The 25344-nt window shown below is 37.3% G+C and overlaps 1 protein-coding gene across 1 annotated transcript in view; it reads left to right on the top strand.

Annotated features, from left to right (window-relative positions):
* ABCA13 (ATP binding cassette subfamily A member 13) overlaps positions 1-25344 on the top strand; it is a 470652-nt gene that overhangs the window by 340599 nt on the left and 104709 nt on the right. Inside the window, 4 exon segments of the mRNA XM_020289932.2 lie at positions 426-582; positions 5347-5600; positions 9713-9905; positions 13350-13459. Of these exon segments, the coding sequence (XP_020145521.2) occupies positions 426-582; positions 5347-5600; positions 9713-9905; positions 13350-13459 (714 nt within the window).

The raw sequence follows: 25344 nt of genomic DNA, 5'->3' as shown, positions 1-25344 counted from the left end.
AGTAACTCTTATCTTCCGCTAGTTTTACACCTCCCCGTATACCTCCTGGCGACTCCCCTAGAAATGGACTGCTCCTAACCAGATCCCTTTTACATGTTATTTCTTCTTAAATGTATCATTCTTCCTCTAAAAAGTGTAAAAGTGTCTTGTTTTGACACTTCTTCAGACTTTGTTCTCTTAAGAGGATTCCCAAATACATGTAAAACTAATCATATTTGTATGTGTTCCTTTGTTAAGCTGCCTGTGTTAATTTGGTTTCTAGATCCAGCCGTGGCGCCCACTAAGAGCTGAAGAGGAGCAGGAGGGGATCTCTGGTTCCCCTATGCAGGCACCCTCTTGGGGTCTTAGATGTACCCCCATGGATAAGAAGGGACTACTATAAATGTTACAGCAAACTAAACATGACTTTTCACTTCACTTTTCAGATATGCAACTCTTCCGTGGATGTATCTGATGTCCAGAATCTTCTCCAGCTCCGATGTGGCTTTCATCTCCTACATCTCGTTAAACTTCATCTTTGGGCTCTGCACCATGCTCATGACCACCATGCCCCGGCTACTGGCCATCATCTCCAAAGCTAAGGTCAGTAGCTTTGCAGTGTCACCTCTACAATGTACTAGTAAGAAGACAATGTTGACTCATGGCTATTTTGTTGCTTTTCCGATTGGAATTCCATAGAAATGCACGAGTATCTGCTGTCTTTAAATTCCAGAAAGAAAAATTGATTCTAATGAACAAAAAACAGCTGTGCCATTATAAGAGCCTTGTCCAGGTTGGCAACAATTGACAAAAAGATATGCAGTCTCTGCCTCTTTATTAGTGAGCACAGAGCCACAGAGACATTCGCTGCCACATCCCTAGTGCCTTCATTGGGGCTACTTGTTGATGAATTGCTGTTTAATGGTAGAAGAGGGATTTCTTCTACCAAACACGTCAAAGTCTCACCATAGTCAGGGTCAGTCACTGCAAGGCAGGGCGGGCCACAGCTCTTGACCACACTTTGAGGCTATCTCATGTCTGAAGGATGACCTGTGGGGGTGGGGGTGGGGGCGTCTGCCCTCTGTGATCTCTAGAACAAATTAAATTTTGCTACTTTCCAAGCGTCAGAGCAAAGGGCCGTCCTGAGCATGGGCTCCGTGGTCTGGAAGCATTTCTCCCTGTGAGGGAAATGCCTCACCCGAAAGATGCCCCTCTCCAATGGGCCGTTCCCACTGTCAAGTCATTTTGGGGTATCATCCCCAGCAGGGGTCTAGGCTGAATCTGTTTCTGCTGACACATCCCGTTTGTCCCCACCATGCCCCTTCCACCCTCATCTCCTCCCTAGTGAGGCTTGCCTGGGTCCAGGCCCGCGCTGGGACCGTCTTGCAGCTCCTCCACATCCCTGTGAGACCTGGAGGTGTGGGCTTGAGATTTCCCCCGTCCTCTCCCCCCATATCCAATCCTTTCCATTCTCGTCTTTTCTTGGTTCTGACCACACTGCTGTCTCTTGACTCTCTGCTGTTTGCATAGACTCTGATTCCTTGGTGGCTCCCAGGTGTTTGCCTGACCCGGGGCCTGAGAGAGTGACCTGGAGAAGGTGCAGAGCTCCCAGCCCTGAAGGATGTGCTGCTGGTCTCATTTCAGGTGACGCAGAGACTGACATCTGCTCATCTGGGACAAGTCTGCCTCCTCATGGCTGGACTTTCAGGGACTTAGTAGACTCCCTAGTGATGGCTAATATTAATTTTTATTATTGTGCCTTATGTTTGGGTAGAAGCAGTAAAGTGTGTAAACATCTATTATGCATTTAATAAAGGTAATAATCTATTTTGGTGACTTTTACAGATTTAATATTGACACTAATCTGTATTAATATGTCTAGCCTTTAAGTAGAAAACTTGCAGAACAATTAATTGGCTTTAGCTTGAGGAGAAAATTGAAATCAGCAGAGGCAGAGTATAAAATTTCCCTCTTCCTTCATCAGATCTCTCATATGATACGAGCTATCAGGATGTCAGTCATGAACTATAGTGAACTGGAAATAGACTCAGGTGGATAATCCTGATGGTGAGAAACTTAGAAACAGAGACTTTCCTTAAGGATGGGGTCACTGAAGGGGGTGTTTAGCTCCAATAGAAAAATCAAGAAGAATTGTTCAGATCCAAAGATGCAACTCATAGAAACCTTTCCATCCATGAGATGCTAACAGTGTAGTATTGTTACCTTCAGTTATAAACAGCAGCATTGCTTACTTGAAAAAGAAAATCAATAGGCAGCCTGGGTGCAGTGGCTCATGCCTCTAATCCTAGCACTCTGGGAGAACCAGGCAGGAGGATTGCTGAGACATTGGAGACCAGCCAGAGCAAGAGCAAGACCCCATCTCTACTAAAAATAGAAAAATTAGCTGGACATGGTGGCAGGAGTTTGAGGTTGCTGTGAGCTAAGCTGATGCCATGGCACTCTAGCCTGGGTTACAGAGTGAGACTGTCTCAAAAAAAGAGAAAAAAAAAATCAACAGGAAATGAGTTGTTTGCAGAAAAAATGGATCTAAATCAATTGATAACAAATAATGAAAAGCATTTTATTACTTTTATTTAGGTCTTTATTTTCCTTTGCTCTTTATTTGGATATTGTTTTGCTTAAGAATCTCAACATTATTCAACTATTTATTTCAAATGATTTCAAATATGCATTTATAAGTTATGGAGCAATATCTGATAGAATTAATGAAAGAAACCAAGAAAGATGACTGGATTCTCAGATCAATCTTAAAAGCTAGTATAACCAGTATTAACCATCGTGTACACAAACTGTAGTGTTAATGTGTTCATTTTCATTGCTACCAAATCATACTTTATGTGATGATGCCTTTGGGGTTCTAACACTAGATCTGGGACATCTCTGTTTCTTCCTGGCAAGGTTCTATGTTGGGGTTAGGGGGATGTAGCTGGGGGAAATCTCATGTTTTCTAATTTATCTGCATACTTATCATTCCTCAATCTCCACATACCCTAAATGGAACACCAATGAATTGTTGTTCTGCAAGTTTGTGTAGCTGCGCCCCTCATCTATCTGGATTATTTGCTAACTCAGTGTTCATGCATTCTTTGTTCATACTTGTGTAAAGACCATTGTGAATTCCTTAAAATTGGATCTAAATAATCACTGTCGGTATGGCATTTCCTTAATTAGCAGCTTCTGAGTTAAAAGCTGCAATATTCTGCTGTTTCTATACTATCACTAGTAATAGACAATCTTTTCTATTCACGTTTATGTGGTACAGTAATTGATCCAGGGACACAACTTTATGAAGAGTGGGATTAATTAGCTCTTTTAGGACTGTTTGAAATTTATAACTAGTGGCAGTCAGTCAAGAAAAAACAAGGAGAAAATTAAATGAAGCTTTTGTACTTTTCCCATGTCCCTATGCAAATGACGATAACCATAATATAACAACAAATGCCCTTAAAAGTTGTCATTGAATCTTCTATTTTCCCAAAACCACATTATTTAAGACTACATTTATCCTAGTCAAGTTATAAGTTTGTGTCATAAGGGAAAACTGGACATATATAGTATGAAATATATAATTGACAATTCTGTAAGTTTTTTCTTTAGTGTTTATGATAGAATCCAAATATCCATGTATATTACATGCACATAGATTTTTCTCCCTTATAAAATATTATTGTTTATATTTAAATCAATTATTAAGTTTGAACACAAGGAGAGAAAGACTATGAAATAGAAATTGAATTCCCCATTATATTTGCACAGCTTTATGTTGTAGCTATAGTTACGTGGCCTTTCTGGGTTAAATACTTTAAAGTAGCTATACTGAATATAAAAGTCAGTTCAACTGACCAGCATTTTGATAAAATTTCTCCAAAGACTGCACCCCTTGGTCAAAAGATCTTGTCCTTCGGACTAGAAAGGTCAGGATGATGTCCTAGCCCTACCACAGTGTGGCTTGGACAGCGTGGCTCAGCCGGCCCCCTGAGCATGCTTTCTCTTTGGGACCTCGTTTCCGCCTCAGTGCTTTGTAGATTATTGAGAGACTGAAATGTGATAAAGTGTAGCAAAGCTAGAAGTATACAATAAGTATCTAATAGACAACTAATTAACATAATTTTAATCTCATATTAAAATTAATATTTACCAGGTGATAAAGACAATAATAAAAGTTATGGTAGATGTTGACTTTTTAGATGTATTTAATTTAAAAATTGTGATTGTGTTCATGTATGGCATACCTTATATATTTTTGTTTTCTCTGGAATTTTATCCTATTCAATCTCTTCCTATTTTCTCCCTTACTCATATTTGTTCTGTAATACCACTTAATTCTATGTTTAATAATGACAACTATGTATATTTAGGATTTATTATATGCTAAGAATGAAGTAGGTATTCTGCATGTTATTTAAATGCTCACAATCACAGCTCCTAATATTATCGACTTATTTAAGTACTCACATCACCTTGTGACTATTAATGTTACCCACGCACCTTAATCTTCTTAGGCTATTATAACAAAATACCATAGAATAGGTGGATTAAACAGCAGACATTTATTCCCCATAGTTCTGGAGGCTGGGAAGTCCAAGGTCAAGGTGATTTCAGTTACTAGTGAGAGCACTGTTACTAGCTTATAGATAGCTGCCCTTTCACTGTGTCCTTACATGGTAGAAAGAGAGAGAGCTCTGGTGTCTCTTCCTCTTCTTGCAAAGGCACGAATTTCATCATGGGGGCTCCACCCTCACGACCTCATGTACACCTAACTACCTCTCAAAGGCAGGCCTCCACATATGAATTTGGGGGGACACAAATATTCAGTCCATAAGATTTAGTTCTGGAGCCTGTAAGATTCATGTCCTTCTTACATGCAAAATGAATTAATTCCATCCCAATAGCCCAAAAGGTCTTATTAACTCAGTGCAGCATCAGCTCTAAAGTCAAAAGTTAAAAGTCTCATCTAAATGTCATCATAATCAGATCTGGGTGAGACTCAAAGGTATATTTTATCCAGAGGCAAATTTCTCTTCAACTATGAACTGTGAAATCAAATATGTGCTTCCACAATAAAATGGTGACACAGGCCTAGGATAGACATTCACATTCCACAAGAAAGAAATTGGAAGGAAAATAAAGGGGTAAAGGTCCCGAGCAAGTAAACTCTAGCAAGGCAAATACCATTATATCTAAAATCTCAAGAATAATCCTCTTGGGTTTGATTAGCTGTCATTGAATAGTTGAGGCAGGAAGACCTGGAACACAGGACTGAGGAGAAAAAGAAGTTATTGGTATATGTTATGAAAGGAGAAATAACTTTTAATTTTGATTTTTTGTCTTTCTTTTACTGTACAGAATTTACAGAACATCTATGGTGTTCTCAAGTGGGCATTTACGATTTTTCCTCAATTCTGCCTGGGCCAAGGACTGATAGAACTCTGTTATAATCAGATCAAATATGACCTGACACACAATTTTGGCATTGATTCCTACGTGAGTCCCTTTGAGATGAAGTTCCTGGGCTGGATCTTCGTAGAATTGGCATTGCAGGGCACCGTTCTTCTCCTTTTGAGGATTCTTCTGCACTGGGATCTTCTGCAGTGGTCAAGGTGTGTTCTGAAGGGCTCCTCCTTGAATTGCACTGGCTCTTGAATAAAGACAGGGAGAGAAAAATCCATCCTGGAGCTTGCAACATCAGAAATGCATCTGATCCAGGTTCTACATGATTTTAATGACTTAAGATATTATTATTTTCTTTAATTTTGATTGGTGTGAGTCACCAACACTAGGAAGGAAAATTTCAAAAGATAAGGTGCCAATCTGTTAGATAATATTTCCAGTTAATTAATTGTCTCAGTATATTTTCCACTTTGAAATTGCTCAATTTCCTTGTTACTCTGTAGTACCCACAGTGAATTTGGTTGATACCATAAAATAATTTATTTTTATTACTAAATGCCAGTAACTCCTGGCAGCAGGAAGATATGAAAATTCAGTGCAGATAACAACATGCCCTCTGCCAGGTCCTGTTGCTTCTTGCTGCTATGTTTTCATCTTTGTTAGGTGAGAATGGAAGTCAGTAGCACCAGGGTACATGTAGACATGTGGATACATAATGTGGCCTATATATGTGCCACATACACACAATCCCTACTACTCTAAATAGGATTTAGGTGGCTTTGCAAGGATGTGTGAAATATTGTCAGATAACACATTTGACATACATGAGGGAGAAATGTGCTTTCTTGTGTAGGGTCCAAAATGGTGTAGTTCCCCTCCATGACCCAATTGGCTTATTCCATAATCCATTGCCCTGCTCTTTCCAAGTGCTGTATATTTCCCTCTGACTTCTACTTAAGGGAAGCATCTTTTATGGATAATTTACTAATTGAGACCATGTCATTGGAGAACCTATTAAATATTATAAAGATACATTATTAATATTTTATGGTGATCCCATCAGAAATTTTTTTCCTTTCAGTCATTTGACAACACATTTCCTTACCTAACCCCTTTAAACTGCTAAAGTAGAGAATAAATTTGAATAAAAATCCAAATTCTCCTTTGAATTGACCACAATCACTTTGGAATTTGCAGATTTCCAATAGCTGACCAAATTTGGAGCCAAATTCTGAGTGCCTTTCAAACACGATTGGTTCTCTGATGTCTCTTACTAATGCAATCTATTTTAAAACCTATAATGTAGAATTCCTTCTGGCAGATTTTAGGGTGCTCCATTCTCCCATAGTATCAAAGGATATTTCTTTAAGAGAAGACTTTCTGTATTACCTTTAATTTATAGAGTGTGAGTATAAGTTGAACCATATTTTAGAATAATGTCTTTGTTATCCATAGTAAAGAGTTAATTTTTGCTTTTTGTTTTTTTTTGTTTTTTTGTTTTTTGGGGGTCTGTGTGAAGGTTGCAGAGCACAGAAATGTAAGCTAATTTAGACACTAGTTGTCTACTACTCTTTTATGGACCACTGTCACAATGACTGTGTGACCTAGTCAATTTACTTTTAAAATCCAGATCTAACTAGGTCACTAATAATTCCTTAAGAGGTCAAGTCCAAGGTTCTTAGCAAGGCACCCTGCAGGCCGGGGGCCTCCTGCTCAGTGGAGCTGTCTGTGGTCCTTCTCCCAGCCCTGCAGAGATGTTTGACTCTGGTCACTTATGTTCCACTGACTTCTCAACATCCGTCACCTCATCCTGTCCCCACTCTACCTCCTGGGCGAGTGTGATGCAGTCTCAGTGTTTCCATTGCATCCTCTTTATGAGGGCACATTCATACTGTTTTATAATATTTATCTATGTTAATCATCTCTGCTTGACTGTAAGTCCCTTCATGCAGGAAAATTATACTTGCCATAGTTGAATCTTAGAAGAGAATGGGAAGCCCCTGCCCTGTGTGTTGGGGATGGAGAGATCCTGCCTCCCCTTCCTGAGCAGGGCCTGTCACTGGCATCTGCCACAAGACCGGTGCCAAGTGCTAGGGAGCCCACTCCATTGCTGTCCTTCCCAGCCTGCACTGGCTCCTGTCCTGCAGTCCTGCAGTCCTGCTGCTGGCATTGGCTTTCTGCTAAGAAGCCATGTCTCCATTAGCACCTGAGTGCTAGTTCTTGCCCATTCTGTCTCCTATCTGGAGCTGAACTTTGCTCTCTGTACCCCAAATGCTGGCTGTGTTGGGACAGCCACACAGTGCGGATATTCGACATGTGGGATATCTCGAGAGCTCTGCCACCTAGGGCCCATCCAGATTCTTCTTCTTTAGCACAGACATCATTTTTGTGTGTGTGTGATTATCATTTGGAAAATGACTCAGTGGCACATATCTGGGCACAGTTAGATGAATGTATTAGAACACTGCATTGTCGTGAGGGGATGGACCAGCAGTAGCCAGGGTCAGTTGTCCTAGTCACTAGAATGACTTGAGGAGATTGAGATGCATGCGCACGCCTGGCCCTCCCCAGAACCCTGCGATCGGAAGCTCTGGGGATGAAACCAAGAGCTATGTATAAAGCTCCAGGCAATTCTCATGGGGAGAGGATGAGGACAGGGGCCTGGGAGCTGTGGGAGGGGTCTGGGAGACAGGTGGGAATAAAGGATAGTCAAGAACCACACCCTCATCTAGGAAAGGGAAATGACATTAGTGCAGAAAAGGGTAAGATTCAATGAATTTTAACAAACTGAACACACTCATGTAACCCCTCTCATTAATAAATTGAATGCTACCCACACCTCAGTTGGCCCTGGGACCCTCTTCTAGTCAGTAGCCACCCTGTAAGGCAACTACAGTTGTTTTTATCCCCATTGATTTGTTTTTTTATGCTTTTGAAATCATATAAATGATGTCATGTGGTACAGCTCCTGAGTATCTGGCTATATGTTCTGTGTGGAATAAATTATGTTTGTCATATGGTGATTTCAGGTATACAAAACTGATTCAGGGAAAGTTGCTGGAGATATTGGGGACTGGCAGTGGCTATTTTATTTTTAATACCATTTTCATTTTGTAATAGTTCAAGAATCACAAGAAGTCGCAAAATTAGTACAAAAATTTCCTATGTACATTTCACCCAGCTTCTCCAAATGATAATAGACTAATATATTACACAACAGTAATTCACTGTCAAAACCAGGTAATTGATCTTGGTTATAATCCTAACTCAACAGTCTGTGTTATCATTGAAATATAATCATTAAATATATTTTAAATGATTAAATATAATCATTAAAATGTTGGCCAGGCGCAGTGGCTCATGCCTGTAATCTTAGCTCTCTGGAGGCCGAGGCGGGTGGATCGCTCAAGGTCAGGAGTTTGAAACCAGCCTGAGCAAGAGTGAGACCCTGTCTGTTCTAAAAAATAGAAAGAAATTAATTGGCCAACTAAAATATATAGAAAAAAATTAGCCAGGCATGATGGTGCATTCCTGTAGTCCTGGCTACTCAGGAGGCTGAGGCAGTAGGATCGCTTGAGCCCTGGAGTTGAAGGTTGCTGTGAGCTAGGCTGATGCCATGGCACTCTAGCCCAGGGAACAGAGTGAGACTCTGTCTCAAAAAAAAAAAATGTTGGCGTATTACATTTGACAGAGGAAATTAAAATTTACGTGACAGTTAAAATGCATCAGATTGAAAATCATAAAGAAGATTGAAAAGTGAGCAGCTTAGATTTAGAATAAATAAGTTAGAGTTGAAAATTAAATTTGTATTCATTGGAAAAATAGTTTCTGAATGCTTTTTGTAAAGTGTTGTGCAAAGTACTGGTTGTATACCACTTTTATATGGTTCAACATATACTATAAATTTATAATGTTTGGCTACTTTTATACACAATCAACTTTATTAAATGACCTGTTTACTAAAAGTGCTTGAACAAGTTGATGCCTTGTAATAATTTTGTGATAAATTCTTTTTACATTTAGCACAAAAGTCTCGCATGACTTTATTATTCATAAAATTAAAAACTAGCTCTAGTTTAGTGTCAATCCATTTCAATATCTTTTAGGAACATGCATATTTTCTTTATGTTAGAAAACAAAAATCGACTCTTGCTTGCAATGGGTAGTGAAGATGACAGGACTTGGGTGCTCTGGACACGGCTGATACTGGAGAGGACTGAGGGGGTTTCTTCTGTTTTCACAGATCTTTGTCCTTTCTCTCCCATAGGCTGTTCCAGGACAGTTTCCCAGGTGAGAATTAACTCTGACTTTATCTTTCCAGGCGTCGCTCTGCTCTCCAAGGCACGGTCAAATCTTCCAAGGATAGAGATGTTGAAAAAGAGCGAATGAGAGTGTTTGAAAGAAGAACCAGTGGAGACATTCTTGTGTTATACAACCTTTGTAAAAGTTACCAAAGCTTTTTCCAGAAGATCACTGCTGTGCAAGATATTAGTCTGGGCATACCAAAAGGAGAGGTAAAAGCTTCTATTTTTACCCTCTTCTGTTGTGAACCTCTGCAACTCTAATTGCTGATCTGCTCGTATTATTCTCAGAATATCTGAAATTGGAGTCAAAACAGTCTCCAACTTTCAGAAATTTCTACAAAATATATAGAAGCAGAACCTTAATAAAGGGTCTGTTGGCTCTTTCCACAGTGAAAACTTTGCTGATTGATTGATAGAGTTTATTTTGTTTCATAATTTTTAAAATTTCATGGGATTGGGGAATTTTAATTATTGTTTGGGCTATAAGATGACTTTTTATTGAGTGCAAATATTTTATGAATTCAATTAATTAAGGAAACCACTTTCATCTCTTACCTGGCCTTCAGTATTCTTCAAATGTCCAGTTAAGGCAATCTGATGAAATACCGCTTTGGAAAGGTAAAGAACACCCACACGATATGGCAATAGCGCAGAGATTTTTTTTAATGGATATGGCATTAAATCTAGTAACAATGTTCAATCAGAACTGACAGAGCCATATAAATTGTTCCTGATTTGTGTTCAGTGCATAAAGGGAAATCAGTTCTGGAAATGATTACCTTTAATTAACTGTTAAAAATAAAAGGATACTTGCATTCATATTGTTCCAAGCTCCTGAGAAATTCAAAGTAGGTTATATTGTCATCTGATTGGTATTCACGTTACACTTGTGAGCCGAGAGCAGGCATTTCAGATATGAGCATTCTGAGCTAAAGAGAAGCAAGAGACCAAACTAAAGTAATGTAGGAGTATCCTTACTCTCTGGGCTATGGTTTCTGGTCGAATAGAACAAAATGTTAAGGGAGGATTTTTGTGCAGTTGTTGTTTGCTGCTGCTCTAAGACTGGCTATGCAATCTCACCCATCGCGTTGAACTGTTTTTACCCTTGCTTTAAAAACCCATGTTAGTTTTGCCACTGCCTCTCCATGGTAGTTTTATGCAAAAGGGGATGTAGGTGCTAAGGGGAAAGCTACTCCTTTGCCTTCTGCAGGTTCGCTGAAAGTCACTGACAAAAGGCAGATTCAGAGGAGGAAGGGTACAATCTATTTGATCATAGTTTTGCATGACATGGGAGCCTTCAGAACACAGACCCAAAGGTATAGGGGAAACTCAATTTTTATGCTTAGGTTCAACAAGGTATGGACAGCCGTGTAGAAATATGATTGGATAAAAAGGGTATGATCTAATACTGGTAGACTGAGTGGGGAAACCCAGCAAGGCCTGTCTGTCTAGATTCTTCTTGGCCTTGGCTTCTCTGAACAGCATTCCTTCTTTCTGCTCTGCGTGTGGGGCAGGGCCCTCTCTGGAATGGGGATGCTATGTCCTTCAATCAAATAAGGTAGGTCAGGAAATTTTGTTATGGGCAGTTTTTACACAGAAGGATTGGTGAAGTGTGGGAGTTAAGAATAGTATATTTAGGTTTTATTAGGCATTGGGGAAAGGGGGTTCTGATTTCTTTGACCCACCACGGGGAAAAGGGAATCCAATTTCTAAGGCTAGACTCAGGAGAGAATGGGACTGAGAGATGGGAGAGTAGGAAGTCAGAGGGAATCTTTTGCTTCAGAGGCTGCTTCTGAGACCTTCATTTTTGGAGTATCATTTCTAAGTTCCAACAGGAGTAAGAGAAAAACTTGGAAAACTTTAAAAGAATGAAGCTCCAGGTATCTGAAATGACCCACGCTGCCATTTAAACCTGGGTCCTATTCTCTAAGTTTTTACTAGTATCACAGTTTATTACCTAGATGGAAAGTGCTATGCAAGAGCCTATGGAAAATATAGAGATGCCTAAGATACAGTCAGGAGTCGATTAACGATGAGGTTAGGTTCTGAGAAATGTATTGCTGGGCTATTTCTTCATTGTGCAAACATCATACAGTTCACAGTCTCAGATGATACAGGTGTAGCTATACCTGGGCTATCTAGTATAGCCTATTGTTCCTGGGGGCCAAACCTGTATAGCATGTTATTGTACTGAATACCGTAGGCAACTGTAACGCAATGGTAACTATTTATGTATCTAAACATAGAAAAAGTATAATAAAAACACTGGATCAGAATCTTAGGGACCACTATCATATATGCAATATATCATTGTCAAATGTCGTTATGTGGTACCTGACTGTGTGTCCCTCTCCCTGTAGGAATTAATTGGGTAGGAAACAAAATATCATAAGCATATACAGTGTTACATGATGACATGAGCATTGTCCCAAGGCAGGACAACGCTGAAAGGCACATGAGTAGTATTGTCTTCAGTGCCATGAATCCAGAGACGGAGACCGGGCAGGGAGGGAAGAGGAGTGGAATGATGGGGCACCCGGGGAGAGCTGTATTAAAAAGCTGGGTGTATATCTAAGCCTTAAAGCATAGGCATAGTTTGGATAGGCTGATGGCAGTGTACCCTGGGACACCCAGCTCAGCTATGGTCTGTCTGACAGCAGTGACATGGGACAGGGCAGGCCTGGACCAAGATGGGCACATACTTCAGATGGTGGGAGAGATCTGGGGGAATTGAGAGGAATGTGGCAATTGAAGTAGGTGGCAATTCATGGATGCAGTGAAATCCAGAGGTACAAAGAGGGTTATGTGGTAGGTAAGGCCCGGTGACAGAAAATCCAGAAGCAGTCATTTTCCAAGGTTTAAGGAGCCAGGAAGCCAGCTGTGTCAGTATGTAGCAGCACTCAGCCATCAGAAAACAGCTTTCTTGGAAGGGGATTGCCAAGAATCACAGAGACAGTCTGTAAAGTGGGGTCCCAGGCAAAGTATCCACTGAAGTTTAATATAGAGACAACATCTGGAAAAGTGAGCAAGAAAGCTATTTTCACATGAACTCTAAGGCAGAATTGGGCAAAAAATATATGTTGACATGATGCTGAGTGTCAGAGTATAGAACTAGAGGTCATCTTTTTAATTAATATCAGGATTAGTCTAGAGTCTGAGTTAGGGATGAATTTATAGCCTCTTAGATGGAAAAAGATGGTATACAAGAAAGCTGTGAGTGATATATACATACACACACACACTTAGTGGAGTGTGAGGAGAATGGAAGATGGAGTAGTATTAGAAAGTACTTTAAAATATACAGATATGAAATCAAGAAGATATAATTATTATGATGATGTGACTTCCAAAGAATATTATATTATCTCTGTGTAATTTAGGGTAGTTGGCATTTCTCATGCTTTTGAATTTTTTGTACATTAATTTACTTGTCTATAAATTAATGCTGAAATTTTTATACCACTCAAATGTCATGAAGATTTTGAAAAGACTTTGCAATGTATTAATATAAAGTGCTTTATACAATAGTATGATTTTAAAAATCTACAGATATCAAAACCCAACATCAACTCTTAATCTGCTGGAAGCAAATGCTGTTTCTGATATAATTTTGATTTTATTTAACTTGTTTCATTTAACTTTATTTCCATTTAGTGCTTTGGGCTTCTCGGGGTGAATGGAGCTGGGAAGAGCACGACCTTCAAAATGCTGAATGGGGAAGTGCCTCCCACCTCGGGACACTCTGTGGTCAGGACGCCCACCGGGTAAGATCCCGATTTCACCATTCTTGCTGCCAAAAGAGACAATGATCAAGTCCAGAGGCCCCCAGCATCCTCTCGGTCTTGTGGAATAAAGTTTAAAATAATAATTTTCCTCCAAATTTACCTTCCAATTGCAATTTACCTTTGCAAAACTGCGTGCTATTCTCTGAAGGGGAAAAAGAGGTTCCAAGGATGAGGAAGCCCAGCTGGTCCTTAGCGGAGGGGCCCATCGGACGCAGCTGCGGGCAGACCCCCCCACCCCCAGGCCCGGGGAGGGCTCTGAGGTGCCAGGCTTCTGTCTGCCCAGGTTTTTCTTGATTCTTATTTAGATAAAGCTTCGGATGGTCCCACCAGTTAAAGTGGCCAGAGGAGCCCTGAGGTTCCTCTTTTTGCCACCCAGACTTCTTCTTTCAGGTACTCCTGGCTGCTTCGTGTTGGGGAAGGGAAACTCATTACAAACCCAGACGATGGTATCTGAGGTGGGGAGGGGTGTGTGCCCTTGCCCTGCACACAGAGGAGGGGGCCGGGCACCCTGAGCTCTCGGAGGCTGCCCGAGGCCAGAGGACCCGGCAGGCTCTGCGGGCCTCACGCAGGCAGGGTGCTGCTGCAGGCCACTCTCCACCAGGCCCTTTCTCTCCTTTCACCTGGTACCCGATTTCGGAGCTCTTTGCAAAACTGCGTGCTTGATGACGAACAGTTCTTCTGGGGCTGGAGCCTTCATGCCCCTTTCTGCGGGACAGTGGTACCCCATCTTCTCCTTCCCTGCTCCAGTCGTGACTAACGTCAGTGATGTTTCTCTCTTCTTAGAGCTTCCCCACTCTAAATCTCTCTCAGCCGGATTTGCTACTTGATTCTTGTTCTACCACGTTTGCCCTAATAGCAAACTGGGCTCAATGTCACAAACTGAAATCCTATGCTTTTGTTGTGACAGCTCTCTTCTAGCCACTCCTCCACAAGGCACTCCTGTGCTTCCTAACATGGATGTCCCCATGTCCCATTCTGTTTTCGGTACTGTGTTAGAAGGCCTTAGGCATCTGTCTTTCTTGTTTCCTACTCAAGCAAACTCATTGTAACCTGGTGGATAGCCAAATCCAAAGCTGCCCTTTGTAATTCAAACCCAGCACCCAGGAGCTACTGGGTTTAACCCTACCTCTAGCTTTCTGTGCAGTTTATGATCTGCAGAGATGTTTATTTTTAAGGGTGGTTATCTGTTCTAAACACTAGTTTTATAGCAATGAATAAAGCACATAAAAATCCATTAATCATTTTTGGGGGGATGTAGAGAAAATAATTTGAAGCATTCTTCCTTCAGTTCTCCATTGGAATTTTAATTGACTTTATGTTGCATTTAGAGATTAATTTGGAAAATAACAATTTTACAATACTGTCTTTTACTTGTACAAAATTTGCAAATCTTTCACTTACTGATATAAATAGAATTTATTTTTAAAGTATTTTAAATGATCTTTATTCTGTTAGAACAGAATGCTTATCAATAATTAATAAAATGTTTTATTTTTTCTCAATAGTAATATCACTAATTCTAATTACCCTTAGTGCTTTCTCTGAACTATTAAAATAACATTAAATGAAAATGCATCTTATTTCTCATTTAGTTGCAATATTTCTACTTACTAAATATGATGGGTTGAAAATTATGTATATCTGTCATCTAAGCATTTTTTTGGAATTTTATTAAAAGTTCTTGCAAAGAATGTTGTAAATTAATCATTTTAGGATTTATATACATATACGTATTTTACAGTTCTTTTTCTTTTGACATATTTATGTTATAAAAAATTCTTGGCCGGGCGCTGTGGCTCACGCCTGTAATCCTAGCTCTTGGGAGGCCGAGGCGGGCGGATTGCTCAAGGTCAGGAGTTCAAAACCAGCCTGAGCAAGAGCGAGACCCCGTCTCTACTATAAATAGAAAGAAATCAATTGGCCAACTGATATATATATAAAAAATTAGCCGGGCATGGTGGCACATGCCTGTAGTCCCAGCTACTTGGGAGGCTGAGGCAGGAGGATTGCTTGAGCCAGGAGTTTGAGGTTGCTGTGAGCTAGGCTGACGCCACGGCACTCACTCTAGCCTGGGCAACAAAGTGAGACTCTGTCTCAAAAAAAAAAAAAAAAAAAAAAAATTCTTGATAAAAATAAAATTTATTTTTATCACAGGTTTACTTATTTTTAAATTTTATATGCCAATATTCTAGGTAGCATTTTATATTTGTGATTCATAAGAACAATTAGTCTGTTGAAAAATTCATTCTTAATTTTTGCCATTAAAGTATTCTTATTTTTTATTTTGGAATTTTGACCATATTTCCTTAGAAACTCATTAATTTAATTAAAATGGTACATTACTTACATAGGGTTATAACTATTATTCTCCTAAAATTTTTATTTCTTTCTATTCCTATATCTGTATATTTGTGCTTTATTATATAAAATTATCTTTCTATTTTCAGCCTTTGACTATTTTATTTTGAAAAGAGTGAAATACTGACTTTCTGTAGCAATTCAAGTTTTTTAGTTTTCAAATTTATCAAAATTTGTCATTCTTGTTAACCCCTCCACCATGCTTTTCTCAATCTAGTTTTATTGTTTTATTTCTTTTTTCTTTTAATTTGTTTTTTTTAACTGATGCATTGATGGGATAAATTATGTTAATATATCATAGATAATCAAACAATTTTCAGATTTTTCAATGGGATTCTCCAATTTGGTTGATGATGTTATTTCCATTGCTATATTTCTTAAAATTTTATTTGGATTTTATTTCTGTCTATAAGTGAGTCTCTTTCTTTTTTTTGAAATGAAAGAAAATTTTCCATTGTTGTTTTATTTCTAATTTTCTGATTTAAATGATTTTTAAGTTTTCTGTTAAAATAATCAAATCATTAAGACTATAAATAAATATACCACTTTGTATAGCTTTACATTGATCCTAAAAATATAATGTGATATTATTGTTATTCTCTAAATGACATATATGATTTTGATTTAGTCTCTTTTTCTCAAAACTTAACTTGGAAGAATATTTCCAGAAATTCAAAATCTTATTTCTTACTTAAATATTTTTATTAAAAAATCTTTTAAAAAATGTTTTTGAAGTATAATTTACATATGGAAAAGAACATCTCAATGAATTTTCATAAAGTGAAATTCTTGTATAATCAATACCTACCTCGAGAAACAGAACAAGACCATCTCCCAATAAATCGCTTTTCTCCATCAAGGGTAACTCCTGTTCTCATTTTTTTAAAAACCATAGCTTAGTGTATTATTATAGACCAAACACTCTTGTAAACAAAACTCAGGATGAGAAATAGAACTTTGACAGCTGACCTGTAAACCTCTCTATGTGCTCCATCCCAACCACGACCCCTTCCATCCAAATGATTCTTTATGGTTCTGTGACTGGAGAATGTATTCCTAGACATCATAGTTTAATCTTGCTCACCTGTAAAACCTTGGTATGACCTTTAAGCTTCTTAATCTACAGGTCTCCCCTCCATCCTTTTCATTTCTTTCTAATCTCTTTATTGAAGAACCTGGGCCTTTGGACCTGGAGAGTTCCCACAGACTTTGCTGACTGCATACTCATGATGAAGTTCCACATATTTCTCTGTCCTTTTTATTTCTTGCCATTTAATCTGGATCCAGAGGTTTAATCGGGCTCAGGTTTAGTCCTTTGGCATGAATAAGCAAGAGATGGCGTTCTTTTTCATCAAGAGGCACATCATAATCTGGTCTTTACTGTTTTTTTGTTTGTTTGTTTGTTTTGATGTTAGTAGTTTTAATGTTTAACGCTTAGATGTGTTAATCCATTACAAAATGCTGATATTTGAACTATTATCTTTGTGTTTTCATTTACTAGATAAAATAATTTTGTAAGGAGATACTTTTACTATCTTTTGTTTACCCCGAGGTACAGTTCATAGAGGAAAAGAGAGAAAAATGCTTATTTTCTTTCTATTTATCCAATTGTCATGGTTTCCAGCAATCCTCAGAGAGTGACAAATTAGGTTTTGTTTGTTTGTTTATATCATTCAGATGTCATTCTGATAGAATTAGAATATATCACAAATGTTATTTTGTGCTCAAATATCTCTTTTACCTCTTAATATGTCCCTTTTCTTTCCTCTTCCCATTCGTGTCTATTTATTTCCTCATCAATATACTAGAAATAATAATAACAGATATTTAGATGAAAGTTCAATGATATCTCATATAAAATCTGCCTTGTCTAGCAATAGGCATGCAGTTGTCGTGTAAGAAATATTTTCTTTTCCTAAATTATACGACGAAAGGTGCATACCTGGAAGCATAGCCATCTTGCTCCCGATGCTACCTGCTATAACTATTGCAGGCTATGGGCAGAGAATGCAATTATTCTTTGGTTAATCTATGTCACTAGATAAAATCTCAGCAGTAGCAATGAATTATGTTTGAAAACAGAAAATAGAGCTAATTTATTAATTGAGCAAGTGTTTGAGGTTTATGCATGTAAAGAGTTTTACACACTACTTATTCTAAAAGAAAATCATGCTGTATGGAATTGAATTTTCTCTCAAGCATTATTTTGTTGATTTTTTTCCCTGCAATCATAGAAGTAAGAAGTAAGATATTTTGATTGTGGTACTTTTTTTTTTAATAACTTTTTTCTCTCTAACTTCTCTATTTACAAGTACATATGGACAAAAGAATCAGAACTTAAAAAGGAATGAAAAATAACATTTATTTTTTGATCCCTGGAAGACTGACTCTCTCCTTTATAATTCCATTTCATCATTTGTAAAATAATTGGAAAATGAAATTCAAATAACTGTTCTTGAAAGGAAGAATAAATTTACATCCAAATAATGGTCTGCAAGTCCCTTATTATACTACATATCTGTGTAATTAGTTTAATTATAACTAAATCACACTTGCATTAATTATATTTTAACCTTGATTATTTGTAATGTTAATTTCACTTTGGTATTCAAGGAATTAAATAGGTAATTAGAAGCACAATGGAATTTTTAACTACTTAGAGAATTTAAATATGCCTTCCTGTCCATAAAGATTATAACTTATTGCTACTTAACCGAAACACATACACTCATTCATTATATTAAGGTTTATTTCAGCACTTCTTTGTGGTTATATTATCCAAAAAAGTGCTTTCTTTCTTTCTTGTTTAACTTACTAATTTCCATGAATGCATATCCTCAAACTTGAGGATAATGTATGTCAGAAGAAGGCCATTATGATTTGGTTCAAAGCATATAATGAGAGTCTGATATAATGACAATTGTCACAAATTGACAGACTACAGGCCAAAAATTACATACTTTTTTATTTGGCAAGCATAGTGTTAAATTTTGGATTTGGATTGCTGCTGGTCAGGACATACAATGCCCAGTTTGTCACAGTTGCCACCACTCTTTATTGCTTTATTGGTGGGTGCCGTCAGACATTTACTTTGACTGTTAGTTCTTGAAATTATTGGAGATTGTGGCCTCTGCACACACATCGTGATTTACTGTGACTCTATTATTCTCCAGGCATTAAGTTAGGGGCTTTACATTCTTTTTTTAAATTTTTAATTTTTTTGTAGAAATGAGTCTCACTATGTTGCCCAGGTTGATCATGAACTCCTGGCCTCCAGCTATCCTCCTGCCTCTGCTTTTCAAACTTCTAGAATGCTGGGATTAAAAGCATGAGCCACCATGCCCAGCTGAGGCTTCAAATTCTTTTTGTTGTTATTGTTGAGACAGAGTCTTGCTCTCTCACTCTGGGTAGAATGCAGTGGCGTCCTAGTAGCTCATTGCAACCTCAAACTCCTGGGCTCAAGCCATCCTCTTGCCTCAGCCACCTGAGTAGCTGGTACTACAGGCATGTGCCATGATGCCTAGCTAATTTTTCTGGTTTTAGTAGAGACAGGGACTCGTTCTCTTCAGGCTGGTCTCCAATACCTAAGCTCAAGCAATCCTCCTGCCTGGGCCTCCCAGAGTACTATGATTACAGGTGTGAGCCACCATGCCTGGCCTGCATTCTTGATATTATCTGATAATTATAAAGATTATAATGGCCTTGTGAAGAGGTTGTTGTCTTAATTTTACTGGCAAGAATCCAAGATTCAAAAAAATTAAGTTACATACCAGAAGTCACACTTCTAGAAGGTGGTAGAGGATTTAAATCCAAGGTTTTTCAACCCTAAATCACATATACATCCCACCCACCACCAGATTACTAAAGAACCCCCCAAAACCATAATCTGTAAGAAACAGAACATAAAATACCAAAAAGAAGCAACTATATGTGTATATGTGTGTGTGTGTGTGTGTGTCTCTCTCTCTCTCTATATATATATATATATTTTTTTTTTAAGACAAGTTGACAGATACCAGAACAGGCATATATTTCTATAATAAATATTATTGGTATTATCTTTCTTTAAAAACTCAAACACTCAGAAACTGGATTAATAAGTATATTTTTTATCAGACATAACACACATTATAGTAAATTTAAAAATAAAAATAATAGCCATTAGGCAAATAAAAACAAAACAAAAGTATATAAATATATTAATATTTTAAAATATAATTCTAGAAAAAGGCATATTTGAGGCAAAAACACTCTACTTAATAAAATGTACTCTCCTGTATGAAGTTAAGAAATTCTGTATGTGAAAGACATAGCATGAAAATGTATGTGCAAAACAGACTCTATTGGAAAACCAGAAAGAGAATGAGAGGATATTTGAATGAAGAGACCTTAGCTCTTTCCTCCAATTACCTAACAGTTAAAGAACTATACTGTATATTGAAAATATATTTAATATTATAAACACAAAGAAGACTATATTTGATGCAAATATTATAAATAAAACTTCTTGTATTTATTTATGAAGTACTAGAGTAATTCACATTAAAATAAGAAGCAACACTATCAACATTATTATTTAGCATTATTCTGGAATTTAATTTCCTGCTATAAGACATAGTTAAGAAATAGTATGAGTACTTATGCACCTGACAAAAGAGATTGTTATGTCATCATTTAAAATACCCCCAAAAATCAAGTAAGAAATAATTTCAACTGAGGTGGTCAGATCAACAGACAGGCAAACAAAAATGAATATATGAAAGGATATAGAATAAGAAAAGCACGTAAATACAATAGAAAACACACACACACACACACACACGTAAAGTGTGGCAACGCAACATAAGTGAGTGAGGCAATGATCTCAATGAACAGAGGTTTATTAAGCCTAAGTTGAGGACACTCCTGGTTAAAACCAAACCACAGAAGCATCTGTGACTGTTTATCTGAAGGGAAAATTTGAAACTTTTATATTTAAGGGGGATAGGGTATATGAAAAGAAAAAGGAGCAGGGAGATGGGCACTCAGGCAAGATGGTTACATTCTCGTGAGGCCCAGGAAGTCAACGTTTTGTAGAAGTTAAGGTGATTGTTAGAATAGAAAATGGGAATGAAGGAAACATCCATTATGTAGATGTCCCTGAGTAGGTAGAAGAATGTTTGATTTTATCTCTGTTCTGCACCTGGGAAGATAAACTGGTAATTCATTGTGAGTGTGGAGTTGAACAGACTTCAGGAGCTAGACTTAGCCTGCAGACCCAAAGTTACAATTTGCATGTCCTTGCTTTTGGGAGGACAGCAAGGAGTTTCTTCATGAATGATCTGTGGGAGCAGTCCTTGTAGATGCCTGAGGATTTTGCCTTTCTAGGGATCTGGTTGGTACATAATATTAGTAACAGCTATTCATTTGGAAGGAGATGTGGGGTGCAGCATGACTCAGTCTCCTCCTTGACCTTCCCTTTTGCATAAGGAGTTGGGGGAGGTGGTCCTAAAAATGTTAGTTTTCTTTTCAAGTGCCTATGAATAACTTTAGAAAGAAATATGGTCAACCTGTATGTTAAAATCTACATAACTTGTTTCTTAGAATAATAAGAATGAATAAGTAGTAAGATATATACGATGTTTATGGATGGAAACACAGAATAGTCTTAATATTATTCTTTTTCACCAAGTTTTACAGATTTAATGTAATTTTAATTGCTATTGCAGAGAGTAGGAAGAGGCTTAACAAAGAAATTCTGAAGTTTAAATAGAAGAATAAATAGGTAAGTCTAATCATGACATTTTTGAAAAAGAATAGGTAAACAATGGCTAATTGCCCTTACAGTTATTTCAGTGCACTATATTGATTTTGTAATAAAATAGTTCTTCTAATTGGATAGTTTAATCAATGACATAGAAGAGAAATAAAAAAGATAGTATTAATTTTACATTAGTGATAAAAGGGAAAACAAGTTCCAAATTTTCCTGACACTGGTGTTAACTATTACCCAAAGAAAATCAGTAATAAAACAAATAAATATATACATTGTTTATTCAATAAGGATATTCTTTCTAAACATTCAATTAATACATAGTTTATAATACTAAATATTCATATATTTAAATGTGTAAATTTGAATATTTTCTATAAGTAAAAACATTAAAATTTAAAGATTAAAATATGCATCAAATGAGACAAAGCAATGATAGACATAATACGTAAAATTGTTCTGTATAGTGACAAGGAAAAGCCTACAATCAAAAATTGGCAAAAGACACAAGCATTTAACACAATATGGAAATGAATGGCTAACAAATGTTTTTAAAATAGTTGCCATCATTAATACAAAAATGCAAAGCAAACAAAATATGTATTTTTATCATTATAAAGATTTAAAAAATAATGAACCATTTCATGAAAATATAGTAAAGTGTACATTGTTATATGCTTCTCTTTGAAAAATAAATAATTCAAATTTGTATGGATTTCAGCTTGGCAATATGTATAAAAAATGTTTGAAGTAGTAATTTTTCTTCTAGAAATTTATGCCCAGAAGATAACAGGAACCTGGACAAAGGTTTAAATGAAAATATATTCATTCTAATATTATTTATAATAGCAAAATTGAGAAGACATTATTCTACCACTATTTAATGATTAATTATAAAATAGTGTTGTAAAATCATCCAAACTTATATTTAAAGAATTAATTTAATTTAAAGAATTAATATAGAAAACTAGAATAACTTGAAAATTATTTTATTATTGTAACAGAGAAAATGGCCTGAAAAAGGGTAAAAATATTTTCTGTTTCTTCAAAACCACCTCACCTTTTTTGAGAACTAAAATCTACATACCTGCCTCAGGCCAGTGGTTGGGAGAGGCAGGAAAGTGTCCTTTGTTCTTTACACCACAGGAAATGACTCGAGAATTGTCCCAGAGGAGGTCATGAGATTGTCTGAGCTGAAGATGGGATTCATCAGAACCATGCCCTTTAAAAGCTCTACTTCTGCTCAGAAGCTGGAATTTGGTAGTGTAAGACAGGAGTCGGCTAACCTCCTTGTTTGCCAGCAAATTAATAAACTTCTCTTTCCTTCTTCTCAAACGTCTTGTCCTCATTCTTCTATAAGAATGAACCAAAATTATTTTGTAAGTGCTTATCTGAGGCTGTTACTGCAAGTTCAATACTTGTCCCCAAGGCCAAATCAGTGAGAATGAAGAATGAGGACAAGTGGTTTGAGGAGAGGGTAAGAGAAGTTTATTAATTCTCTAAAATGAGGAAGGCAGTGGACTGGTGTCTCCAAGGCTGCCGTAGTAAACTTTAAGAAGAAACACAGGGCTTTTAAAAAGCGGGATTTTCTGTGGTCAGCTCAAGTCTATGTGACCACCCCATGTTGTGGCTTCGAGCTCTTGTTGTTTAACTATAGTTAGTTGGTGGTTTCAGTCAGCCTTATCTCTGGTGATGATGTCTGTGACCTTGTCCAGACGATTCTGTTGAGCCATCTCATGTGGTTTAACATACTAGTAAACAAACTGCAAGGAACATTTTTCTACCCCTTTGTTGCAGGTTTTATTTATTTATTTATTTTTAAAGGGAAATTCTTTTTTTTTTTTAATTCAGCATATTATGGGGGTACAAATGTTATGGTTATGTATATTGCCCATGCCCCTCTCCCCTCTTGAGTCAGAGCTACAAGGGTAACCATCCCCCAAATGTTGCACATCTTACTCATTATGTTTCTACTCCTCCCTCCCACCTGCCCAACACCCGATAAATGTTACTCCTATATGTCCACTGAGGTGTTGATCTGTTAATACCAATTTGCTGGTGAGTACATGTGGTGCTTGTTTTTCCATTCTTGAGATACTTCACTCAGTAGAATGGGTTCCAGCTCTATCCAGGAATATACAAGAGGTGCTATATCACCATTGTTTCTTAAAGCTGAGTAGTACTCCATGGAGTACATATACCACATTTTATTAATCCACTCATGAATTGATGGGCACTTGGATTGTTTCCACAACTTTGTAATTGTGAATTGTGCTGCTATAAACATTTGAGTGCAGGTGTCTTTTTTATAAAGTGACTTTTGATCTTTTGGGTAGATGCCCAGTAGTGGAATTGCTGGATTAAATGCTAGATCTACTTGTATCGCTTTAAGGTATCTCTGTATTGCTTTCCACAGAGGTTAAATTATTTTGCAGTCCTACCAGCAGTGTAGGAGTGTTCCTATCTCTCCTCATCCACACCAACATTTATTGTTTGGGGACTTTTTGATAAAGACCATTCTTACTGGATCTAAGTAATATCTAATTGCAGTTCTGATTTGCATTTCCCTGATTATTAGAGATGTTGAGCATTTTTTCTTATGTTTGTTGTCCATTATTCTGTCTTCTTTTGAAAATTTTCTGTTCATGTCCTTTGCCCAATTTTTGATAGGGTTGCTTGATTTTTTTCTTGCTGATTTTCCTGAGTTCTAAATAAATTCTAGTTATGAGCCCTTTATGGGATGTGTAGCTTGAAAAATTTCTCCCATTCCGTGGGTTGTCTGTATGCTCTCTTGACAGTTTCTTTGGTTGTGCAGAAGCTTTTTAATTTGATCAGGTCCCATTTATTTATTTTTGTTGCTGCTGTGATTACCTTTGGGGTTTTCTTCATAAATTCTTTGCCTAGGCCAATGTCTAGAAGGGTATTTCCAATATTTTCTTCTAGAATTCTAATTGTTTCACACCTAACATTCAAGTCTGTTATCTAGCCTGAGTTGTTTTTTGTGAGAGGTGAAAGGTGTGGATCCTGTTTCAGTCTTCTCCATGTGTCTATTCAGTTTTCCCAGCACCATTTATTGAATAAGGATTCTTTTCCCCCAGTGTATGTTTTTGTCTGCTTCATTGAAGATTAGTTGCCTATATGAAGATGGTTTTATATATGGGTTCTCTGTTCTGTTCCACTGGTCAATGTCCCTGTTCTTGTGCCAGTCCCAAGTTGTTTTAATGACTATAGCCTGTGGTATAGTTTGAAGTCTGGTAAATTGATACCTCCTATTTTGTTTTTGTTGCCTAAGATTGTTGCTATATGGGGTCTTCTCTGGTTCCATACGAAGCATAAAATTATTTTTTCTATATCTGTGAAAAATGATGGTGTTTTAATAGGGATTGCATTGACTCTGTAGGTCACTTTGGGTAGTATAGACATCTTAACAATGTTGATTCTACCGACCCATGAGCATGATATATTCTTCCACCTGTTTACATCCTCTGCTATTTCCTTCTTTGGTGTTTCATAGTTCTCCCTGTAGAGGTCTTTGACCTCCTTAGTTAAAAATATTCCTAGGTACTTTATTTTTTTTGTTGCTATTTTGAAGAGAATTGAGTCTTTGATTTGGTTCTCACTTTTACTGTTGTTGGCGGATATGAATGCCTCTGATTTCTATGTATTGATTTTGCAGGATTGCAGGTTTGAATTCTCAAAAAGGGGTGGGGATTTTAGAGAGACAACTCATAAAACATTTCCTTGCCCATCTCCT

Source organism: Microcebus murinus, chromosome 9 (genome assembly GCF_040939455.1).
Source record: "Microcebus murinus isolate Inina chromosome 9, M.murinus_Inina_mat1.0, whole genome shotgun sequence".
In the NCBI taxonomy this organism is placed as follows: domain Eukaryota; kingdom Metazoa; phylum Chordata; class Mammalia; order Primates; family Cheirogaleidae; genus Microcebus; species Microcebus murinus.
Note: the sequence above shows the minus strand (reverse complement) of the source record. Positions and strands in the feature narration are given on the sequence as shown.